Here is an 11,043-nt window from a genome sequence, read left to right as displayed (position 1 = left end):
ATGAAGAAGGGTTTGTGCTGTTGATACTGTATCTTACTTTGTCTGTCTTGTTGCCATAGCCACCAGGCTCGGAGACAGCTCACGGATCATGAGAGAAGGTGACATGAGCTCGGCCCATTATACCAGCTGCTCTATAAACACTGTGGTTTTCAATATCTTCTATATTATATACATTGTTTCTCTGCAACTTATGCGTTTGAAGATAAAGTTATGATGTATTGAACTAAAGGACAGAGCCAGCCCTAAATTTTGGGGGGTCCAGGATGGCATTTGAAGTACATGTAACACTGATAGAGTTGTAATCCTGTACATGTGCAGGGCTGCACTTGCTCTGACAAACAACATTTAATAAAACACAACATTAATTCCGTAATCAAGCAGGCGCAGACACTGATGCTGAGTTTACTATCCTCCCTGGACAGCAGCACCCTGAGCTAAAAATAAAAAGCATCATTCCTATGGCAACAAGACAGTCTTACATGCTTTTAGTGAGTAAAATGAAGGGAGCTGCTCAACAAGAGTGCCTACTACACCACTACAGCCTACTAATGAAGAAATATGATTTGTGCTGCCTTAAAATTACATAAGGCCAGTGTTCAGTCAACTGGGGCAGACAAATATTTAAAGAGGATGTATAAGCTATCAATCCATTAATGCAAGTATTGACTGATGAGGCAATCTCAGTAGAGTAATGTTGAATCATTTCTACTGGACAAAACTAATAGTTTAGATATCTAAGCGGAGAGAGTCAGCTTAGAGAAAGGCAACCGAGAATCCCTATACTGCTGCGGCGAAGAGAAAACCTTATGTAATGTCCATGTTTTATTCAACATATGGGCGGGGGGGGGGGGGGGGGGGCACTTAGTTACTACTACTACTATAGAGAATATATCTATGCAGATATTGACAATGAACCGCTGTTTTTAGCAATATGCCTATTGATTATTATTGATAAAAAGGTGTAGATATTCCTGATGCATTTAAGAGGAACTGTAATATCTACTGGTTAAATGATATGTTGCAGCATACAAGTTGACAAAGGATCAATGTTTCTGCATATTATCTCACCTATTGGCATACAGCAACTTGGTATCTTCAATTTCTTTCTTTCTTTCAAACATTTTATTTTCAGTTTATACAGATTACACACTCAATGTTACCCTCAAAAAGAATGGTACATAACACAAATACTAGAGCTAGACAACAGCTAACCATACAAACAATCAGACTAACAGACAAAAAAAGACAAGAAAACAACACAAACATATATCATCATCCTCCATATTATAACTACAATAACAATGAAATGTTAATGAACATGTGGACTTTACCCATTGGAGATCACTAGGATCCCAAAGTTGCAAAACCTTTTAATATGATTTCAGCATAGTCCTCTCCAATAAAATTTATAACAGGGCTCCAAACAGAGAAAAACCCATTCATGTCTCCTTGGAGAACATGTGTGAGCCTTTCCAATGGGAGAAGTTGTAGAACATCATCAATTACTTGATTTCCCCTCTGGGATCAATAAAGTTAATCTTATCTTAAATCTTAAAAGTTTTTTTTTTCAGTTTGTGAAAATGTGTCTGGAGGGGGCAGATTTTTAACTGAAAACAAGACTCCATGCTACCAACGCCTGTAACCTACTGGGCGTTTTAGCCACTCACTCTTTTCAGGCACTTATAATCACCTCTTTTGTTCTGGTGCTGGCGGGTTCCCCTGGCCCGCAGCAGTTGGGCAGCTGATATCTGCCTCTCTATTGTGCTGTTCGTAGGACGCAGCTGCCAGGATTACAACTTTACTCTCATCCATCGCTGCTCTTTCATCACTCACTCCAAGGAAATGCTTGTAGTTTTCCACTTAAGCAACGGCTGCACTCAAACAAACAAACAAAAGAAAGACGTTAGGAGGAATAAAAAGGGCTGTCTGTTTGTTGGGTATTATGGAAACACTGTGAAATGTGATTAAATACAGCAATAAATCTGTGAAACTCCTTAAAACTAGCCTGAAGATAACTGGTGTAAGTCAAGGGATGAATCAAATTAAAATTGTACTTTTATATTGATAATTTGCATCTCAAAAAGTCCCAATTGGCATTTGCCCAGTTTTGTTGAAGACAAAATCCACATGTAGCCAAAGGCTTTTTCATGCATCATGTTCATAACTGCACAGCTTTTAGCATGAGTTTCAGAATATTATTTGTGTTCTACACAAAAACACCACCACTGAAAGCAAGAAAAATGGTGCATCCAAGCTGAGAACTGGCATTTACAGGGGTGCAAAGCTAAAACGGTGTACACTACACCAAACATCAGCATTCAAGTTCTCTGATAGGCCAAAACTTATTTGTAAATTAGGAGCCTTTTTGAAGAATGTCCTTCCTCTGTTCAAATAATATTTGTTGTACTTCAGCCATGCCGTGTGCCATTGTTTTGTTATTATTGTATGTTTTGTTTGTGCTCCATACCATGTGATCATGGTCTTGAGCCATATAAATAATGAATGAATGAATGAAATACAAAACAGGCTTTTAAAATCTCCCTGGGTTTTTTGATTCACTTAAAAGCCATCAAAACACCATGTCTAACAAGGCACAATGTTTTGATAAAGTGTTTCATAACACTCACCAGGGAGTGTGCTGGGACGCTGGGGCTCTCTGAGGTTGTCTTTGAACACTGTTGACACCCTTCAGTTGGTGGCAGCTCACTTACCGCCAGAGAGAGAGAGAGAGAGAGAGAGAGAGAGAGAGGAACAGTGTGACAAAGTAGTTTATGGCAACATCATAATTCAAAAGTGTCAGTGATTTCACTACTATACACTGCCACATACTAAGCCCACTTCAGTGCACCAGTATTTATTTCAGCCAGACTTACCCAGGTCCCCTTCGATTTACATATTTATCATCAAACATTTGGCTATTGTAAATGCTTTCACTGACAGTAACAGTGCTGCCATGATGTGATAGTTGACCCTGGGGTCTTGTGCATGGTCTTGTGCCTTTGTTGCAAAGACTTTCATGATTGGTAGATTTGGGCCAATGCCTGAGAAGAGCTGTGATGACGTTGCAATTCAGTAGCTTTTTGCGCGAAGGTGTTGAGGCTGGCGCGGACAGACGAGACCTTGGTGAGCGGAGGGCAACACCGTAACCCCAAGCACTTCACGGTGAGAACAAAGTAAAATGCTAGCTAAATGTTTTACTAGTCTTTAGGACAACTGAAACTAAGGCACAAGTGATGATAATGTATTTTAGATTACTTTGGACACATTTGCAGCATTCAATTGGAGCAGATTCAGCATAGTTGAAGACGTCAGGTAACAGCCGTTAACTTCGACAACTAACGTTATGGCCGCTATTCAGGTTTGTTAACAAAGATCATTTGTCGAATTGGTGTCGCATATTTCGCCTTGGTCTTGTGTCGCGGTTTGAATATCGAGTCTGGAATGGATGTTTCAAAAAGGTATCTGGTCTTTGTTAATGTATGAAAGGCATCATTCAACCTGGTAGCCTGTCAGATACTGAGATGAGCGGACTACCATTCAGAATTGGCTCACTAATTTAGTCAGCTAACGTTACGTTAACGTTAGGTAATGTAGACAGCTTTGTTGTTTGGGTGAAGATCAGGTTATGAACTGAGATAAACCTACAGTCAGGCTTGGGTCAGGTGTCTTCTTTGTTGTCGGTACTTGGGAATCTACTTGCGTATTTTTTTCCGAAAGTGGCACTGACTTGATAAATGTTTGTATGGTAAATGGAGTCTAGCGGAAGTGTTGTATGTATATGTAACGCATGCAGACTCGCATCCTGCCTGACTTGAGACCCTCCGTTGTGTGACTTTGCTTCACTTTCTAACGTTACAACAGCTGGGGCATCAGTGGGCGGGGAACTTGTTTTGTCTGCAACATTTGTGACATGCTAGGTAAACTTAACTGATGATTCATTTCGTAGAGTCTAGATGGTGAATATTCGACTAACGTTATAACGTTGGTCCCCTAGTAGTTAACGTATTATATTTGCCAAAGAAGTAATGTTTACCAATATTCACGCTATAGCCTACGTACCTGCTGCTGTGCAATTCGTATGAATAGTGAGAAGATACAGTACACGTGTGAGATTAGTCATTAACTAAATGCCACTTGAACCTACGTGTTTGCTACTTATAAAAAAAGCTTTATGAGTCGAAGGAAAGTTGACCATATCAACTTGTATGCCTGACTGATCTGCCATTCTGTCAAAACATGAGCGCTCCTCAGCTCCAGCACCATGGCTGCACATCTGCTGCAAAACTAGTGATGCATCCGTTCACAAATGGACATTTGGCCTAAGTGAAATGGATGTTTTTGTCGATTATCCATTCACAGATGTGCACAGACATGCTTGATGTGTTGCTTCATACTAGACTGATCTCTATTTTGTCATGTTTTCTTCCAGTGATATTAACTGTAACAACTCTGCTGAAATGGCGACCTCTGGAGGTAGGTGGATTTTACACACTAACAAAACAGTTGTGTGGATGAGTGGTCCTTTGGGATGTAGCCTAAAGATACATTCAGCAAACGGTTCAGTTCAATACACAATACTGGGTTCAGTTTGATATTGAGCAAAATCTTAATGAAGACAATTATAACTGGAAAAAATGCCTTTTATTTCTGAGGGAAACAAAATCAAAATGCAAACCAAATAGGGGGACGACAGGTCCCCAAGTTAAATTTAAAACTTTTAAATACCTTTTTAATACCAGTTCAAATCAAATTTAAGGCCAGTTTCATCTCCAAATAAGCCAGAAGAGTTAAAAAACAAAAATAAAACAGGTATACATCTATCACAACCAGGAAAATGTATCACTAGAAAAATAGCACAAACTGAAACCATAACTGAAGTGCAACATTTAACAATATACCAACAACTGGAACTTTTAACTTTAACTTTGACCACCACCTGCACTTCTCCAACACTGACAGACCTCCTCTTTTTCAGACATCCAAGTTAAGGAGCTAGACAAGCGTGCCTCAGGTCAAGCCTTTGAGGTCATCCTGAGCCCCTCGGCCCCAGATGCCAAGGGGGAATTTCCCCTGTCCCCCCCTAAGAAGAAGGAAATGTCCCTGGAGGAGATTCAGAAGAAACTGGAAGCTGCAGAAGAGAGACGCAAGGTATCTCCAGAAATGACATAAATCGCTAACGGATGAGGACAGATTATCCCTATGCAAACCGCTGTTATGACTGAGCAGTGCAGCCTACCATCCCACACATCAGGTTTAGGGTTTTAGATTTATTTCCATTCAAGTTCCAGGAAATAAAGTTACTGCAAATGTTGTTTCTTCACTTTGTCAGAATCAAGAGGCTGAGGTGCTGAAACACTTGGCTGAGAAACGAGAGCATGAGAAGGAAGTGATCCAGAAGGCCATGGAGGAAAACACCAACTTCAGCAAGATGGCAGAAGAGAAGCTCAATCAGAAGATGGAGGCCAACAAAGAGAACCGCACAGCGCGCATGGCTGCACTCAATGAGAAATTCAAGGAGAAGGTAAACCCCTGTCTTCATCTTCATCTTCAATGTTTAAATAAATGAAAACAGTAACTACAACTTTGTGTTTTTTCTATCTTCTTTAAAAAAATGTTTCCAGGAAAAGAAACTTGAAGAAGTGCGGAAGAACAAGGAGACAAAAGAAAGAGAGAACTAATTTGTTAACGATTTGAAAAAGATTTTTTTACATGTCCAAAGATATATATTTTTTTGTTCACTGATGCTTACAGTATATTATTTGTTCAATCAAAATTTTGAATGTTACCTAATGTAAGATTTGGTGTGGATATAGAATGACTTTTCTTCACTTGTAGGTTTGTGTATTGAAGCTGATGATAATCAGTATTTTTTGTGGTAAAAAATATTTTTCCCGTAAGGAAGCATGCCACTGCAACCAATTGGCCCTTATTCTTGCGCATGTTAAAGTACATCTGCGTGTTCTAAACTGAATAAAGATACTGTTGTCAAGATGTATCTCCTTTTATTGATTTTGGACTGAAGTTGAAGTATTCTGTGGGATATCCAGGTTATACCATTAAAGTCATCCTGATGTTTGAGGAGAAGGTTTCAGTTGGATGCCTTAGGGCCTAATGACAACTATGACATAGATATAGTTTATTTTCCTTAGTGGGTGATGAAGACGAACAAAACCAAAAATCTGAGTTGAAGGGGGAAACAGTGGTCATGTGGCACTTGGGATATTCACCCTTATTACCCCCTAATAACTTCCTGAAGAGTCTGGCATGAACTGAAACAACAGCAGTCCCACATTCATATCTTTGACTTTGCTGACACCTGGTGGCAATTAGTATATCTGAACAACTGAGTAGTGTGATTGTTTCTAGGCCTGAAATGAATCAATTTAGGAGGTGGATCTTCCAATTGGATTTGAATTACATCAGGGGAATAGAGCTGGAATCTAGGGACTCTCATCTTGGTATCCAAATGAGAAATTTGGTATCTCACTCTTGGACCCCGGCTCATTAAAACACTCTTGACATGTTAATATCGACTGCCAGTAGACTGACAACCCATTTGGCTCCAATCATTTGGGACTGACAGCTCTGTATTAATCAGTGGATTTCATTTTAATTTAGTCAAAATAAGAGTAAACTGACCCTTACCTCCCTGATCTATTTTTCCCCCTTTATGATAGACATTTCGGAAGTTTGTGTATTCTATCTGCTTGAATTAGATTTCCAGTATAGCTTGGTTGGAAGTCAATAGCTGAAGCTGATTTGTAACGATATAGCCACCTAACACAGACGCACCAATGATCTGGGTGAATGTGACACATGATATGTAGATTATAGGCTACAATGAGACATTTTGAGTTTGAAATTTCTCCCTGAGTGATGGCATCTGGAATACTTATTCTGTGTTGTTTTAAATACTACTCAATTAGATTATGTAACTGAAAAATAAATATGACCCAAAGCCTCAGTAAAGGATACTGTTGAAAAATTATAGTTTCCAAATGATGTGAAAGGGTTTTTATCAAAACTAAAATCAAAACAAAGAATTAGAACCACATATACAACAAACTAAAAACAATAGCAAAAATGTTTATGGGGAATCAATCAAACCCAATTAAGGTAAGAATAAATTAGTGCTGAGGTACATTATTGGTGAAATACTCCTTTTAGCATCAAAATATAAGGTAAGATAGACTTTATTGAGGACATTTGCCTTGGACATACAGTCCATACTGCATAGAAAAACTTACACTACATTAACAAAACTATGCACAAACATTGTGCATTGTCAACATAAAACTGCATAATTCCCTATGCCATACGACTGCAATCTCATCAGTCAATAATAGATTGTAAAAAATCACAACCCTCCTAGCCTATGAACTTGACAAGAACACCCAAACTTTAATTGACAGAGGAGGAAAGAATTCTTGTACCAATTCAATTTACACTTGGGGACTCTGAAATGCCCACCCAAGGGGGATACTGGGTGCCCTTGTACCTGGATGTTGGGGTCGGCCATGATCCTCTGGTGATGGGCTGTTGCAGACAGCTTGGAGGGGAGGGCGCTACAAACTCCCTATTTTTCCTCTACTGCTGTTGTCATGGCTTTCATTGTGAGACAGTTTAGACATAGTGATAGAGGAGTAGCAATACCTTCTGGTTAACTCCAGACAGTCTCTACATGGTTGATCAATGACAGCCTGTTGTCTATATCTACACCCAAGTGCTTCAATTAGGTACTAATCATTCACAATCACAGGGAAGCAGATTCACATCTGTCTTCAGTTTTCGTAACATTAAGCATGAGAGAGTGTTTATTTCATCACTGGACAAAACTCTGACTCTCACACTTGTAAGCAGTGATGTCAGTATCATCATGCATGTGGCTAAGGTGGCACCTATCATCATAAATCACCTGAAGAGACACATAACTGGGATGTCCCAGTGTTAATGGTTACAACTTGGCTCAGACAGACATTAAACAGTGGTATTTTCTTCTAAAGGGTTTGACAATAGTCTTGAGTTAGTTTCTTGTAGAGAACATGGGGTGGAAAGTGATAAATGCCAGACTAAAATCTACAAATGACAAACTATAAGCCTGAGGGTTCTTTAGCTGTTTTACAACTAGCTGCACTAATCTGTTGCATGCATTATCGCTGGGTGTGAGTATGCAAGCTGATATGAGTCTCTGGGTGTTTACAGTTGACACTAGCTTGCTAATTATGACGTTTTTCTGCCATGCAAATTATTGCAACAGAGTTAAAAGAAATGGCCCTAAAATTGTTGCTCCAATATGGGCAGGGTTTCTTTGGGAGGTCTGTGCTTTCTCCCACAGATACAGACCTCACAGAATGAGACTCCATCTGGATGGCAAGTGATCTGTGCAATGTTTTATCTAAGAAATCAGAGATGCCATCACAGCTTGTGGGTTTGTTTACATTTTCTTGCTCAACGGCGTTTGTTACAGATTCTTTAGCCTGTCACCCATGTCAGAAATGTCATTCAGCACCATGCCATGTTCAGAGTAGTTGTGTGTGTCAATCTGTTTTCTAAAGCTGCTTGTAGAGTTGTGTGATTATTCTCATTCAAAATGTTGCATTTTTATGGTAGGATCTCAGATTTTCTAATAGTTTTATTGGTTATTAAATTTTAATAGGCATTTATATGCCATAGTTATGCCATATTTATTAAAACAGCAAATTGCATGATACATTGAAATAATTTGTTTTATAATGAAATATGCTACAGCTACTATAAGCTGTAGAAGTATTAGAATCAGTATCATTAAAAAAAAAAAAATCTATCCTAGTTGCACTAGGTTTGTAAAGTGTACTGTGGGCACAATGCTGGAGAATGTTTGCACATGCATGACATGCATAGTAAGTCTCTGCAGTGCTGCACAGACCCTCTTTGTCAGCTGTTCAGAGAAAACTGTGCTGGAATTATCAACCCATTAGCCTACTGGTCCCATGGTACAGTGTTCCTCGACTCTCTGACAGCACCAGGGACGAAGGCTGGGTGGGCTGGGGCTCCAAGACCCTTTTTCTAGCCTGTACTGGATTTCCAGAACAAATCCCCTGGTCATAATCAGATGTTTTCCTGGTTTTACTTTGCACATCACTTTTGTCTATCCTCTCCAGTATCATGAATCTATTCTGTGAGCTTCTGTTGCTGTTTTTAGCCATTCGTGTTCTTTGAAGTATAGCCTTACAGTCACATGATGTTCAGGTATAGAGATAATACCACCTCCAAAACCACACCAAGTGAAGTGTATTTAAATCTCTCATCTGTTACACTTTTTCAACCAGTGAGATTAGTACTGAATGCCTCTTGCATGAGTTCTTAGATGGAGTATTAAGGTTTAAGAAGCTTGCAGATTATCCTGCAGTGGATAATTACCCAAAACATACCACACATTATCAAGTCATGGTTTTGGGATATCATACAGTGAGTGGGATGGGTTTGAACCAGGATACAATGCAGATCTTTCACAGACACACTGAGTCTAACAAAGAAACATTGTTACTTTTCCCCCAGGCAAAAGGCAGACAGAGGGCAAAAAACTGCTCTGGCAGATTGGACCACACCAGTCAATTAGGATAACTGTTTGTTTTGATAACCAAATGAGATCCAGTGTGTTATCACTATTATTTGGCAGGCAACCTAAATCAGTAGCCAAACCATGGGGTAGCATAATACTTAACCTTATACACACACTGTTAGTTGTTTTTGTGGGAGGTCTCTATCTTAAAATTAGAATAACTAGAATCCTTATGAACAACAATTATAGTAATACTATCATACATTTAAGAAAGATGCTACTAAGATTAGGATTAAGTCACTATAGAAATACTGTCGAAGGGTTAGGGTAGGAAAATTTGTGATGATACCATAGGATACAAATATTAGAAACTACAATAAGGTCTCTGTTGAGTATCACAGACAAACTGCATGTCCTTAATATAATATTCTTAAGATTCTAGTCATATTTCGTTAGGGAAAGTAGGCCAGCACTGGTAAATCTGATGTAAAGCCACATATTAAGCCACGTGCCTGCATGGGATCCACTATATAACCAGGCAGCCAAAAGCCTAATCTGATAGAAAAGCCTCATAGGAGTGCCATACTTCTCCTATTAGGAAGTGGAAGAATTTCTGTGGAGAATGGGTTGGCTGATCCGGCAGGGGAACGGTATTGGTCAAAATGAGCTGTGAAGACACAGAGACAGAGCAGCACGGAGTTTGCTGATTGGCTGGAAGAGCTGCTCCTCAAAGCGCTCTCGTATCCTCGCCTCCCAGCAGCGGTGATGCGCGAGCCGCCAGGCGCTCCTCCCGTCAGAGAGTCATCCCTTCTCCATTTATTCGCTCAAACAATGCTATATATATTTCATATGTTTTTGAATCATTTGGTAAATGCAAAATTGAAGACTTTGGATTGATTCTTCCGTCTACAGGTAGGCTCTTTTTAGTTTGTTTTGTTTATTCACTTTGACAATGCATGTTTTCCGCCGGTAAAGTGGCACAGCACGAAATGCGTTCAAATGCGTTGTGAACGCAAAAATCCTGACAGTTTTCCTCAACGTGCAGCGGTATCCTGTTAAACCTTCAGCACTGAGGTGTGTGTGATGCACATGGTGAATTAGGCCCGTAGCTTGCCTCGGGGCCTAGAGAAAGCGCAAATGTACATTTAAATTTGCATTTTTGGACACTATCGATCACGAATTTAAATTGGGATGTTGATCATAAATGGACGCCAATTTGCGTAGAGGGTTTCACTGTCATTGGGGCCTATAGGCCCGTGGCTAATATCTACAGTTTGGAAAATTTGTCTTGGTTATGGTCGAGCATTTTTTTTCACCTATAAATATTTTAAAGGCTTGCAACCCATGTAGGAAATTGAGGGTGGGGACATGTCGGATGGGGTTATGTTACGTAATCTCTTCCCATTCATCGCTCCACGCCTTTTCCCTGTGCACAGTGGTTCATCCGAGAGAGCCTCCTCTTCCCGGGAAGCTGCTTCCTCTCCTGTCCGCCTTCCCTTCCC

General features: G+C 39.8%; 1 protein-coding gene across 3 annotated transcripts; it reads left to right on the top strand.

The window, feature by feature from the left end:
- The first annotated feature begins 3,088 nt into the window (after window positions 1-3,088).
- stmn1b (stathmin 1b) lies at window positions 3,089-5,978 on the top strand. Of its 3 annotated transcripts, none has more exons than XM_071525439.1 (5): window positions 3,089-3,162; window positions 4,430-4,473; window positions 4,976-5,148; window positions 5,330-5,521; window positions 5,622-5,978. In XM_071525439.1, the coding sequence occupies exons 2-5, from the start codon at window positions 4,458-4,460 to the stop codon at window positions 5,676-5,678; spliced, it is 438 nt and encodes a 145-aa protein (XP_071381540.1). In that variant the 5' UTR covers window positions 3,089-3,162; window positions 4,430-4,457; the 3' UTR covers window positions 5,679-5,978. The 3 variants fall into 3 exon arrangements, with proteins under 3 accessions (XP_071381540.1, XP_071381541.1, XP_071381542.1); XM_071525440.1 differs by having other exon boundaries at window positions 3,123-3,173; XM_071525441.1 differs by lacking the exon at window positions 3,089-3,162 and adding an exon at window positions 3,292-3,358.
- Window positions 5,979-11,043: the final 5,065 nt, after the last annotated feature.

Source organism: Centroberyx affinis, unplaced genomic scaffold, assembly GCF_046629955.1.
Source record: "Centroberyx affinis isolate AG114_WGS23_722 - 3 ecotype Tasmania unplaced genomic scaffold, CSIRO-AGI_Caff_v1 ptg001293l_1, whole genome shotgun sequence".
Lineage (NCBI taxonomy): Eukaryota > Metazoa > Chordata > Actinopteri > Beryciformes > Berycidae > Centroberyx > Centroberyx affinis.
The sequence above is the reverse complement of the archived record's forward strand: the minus strand, read 5'-3'. Positions and strand labels throughout refer to the sequence as shown.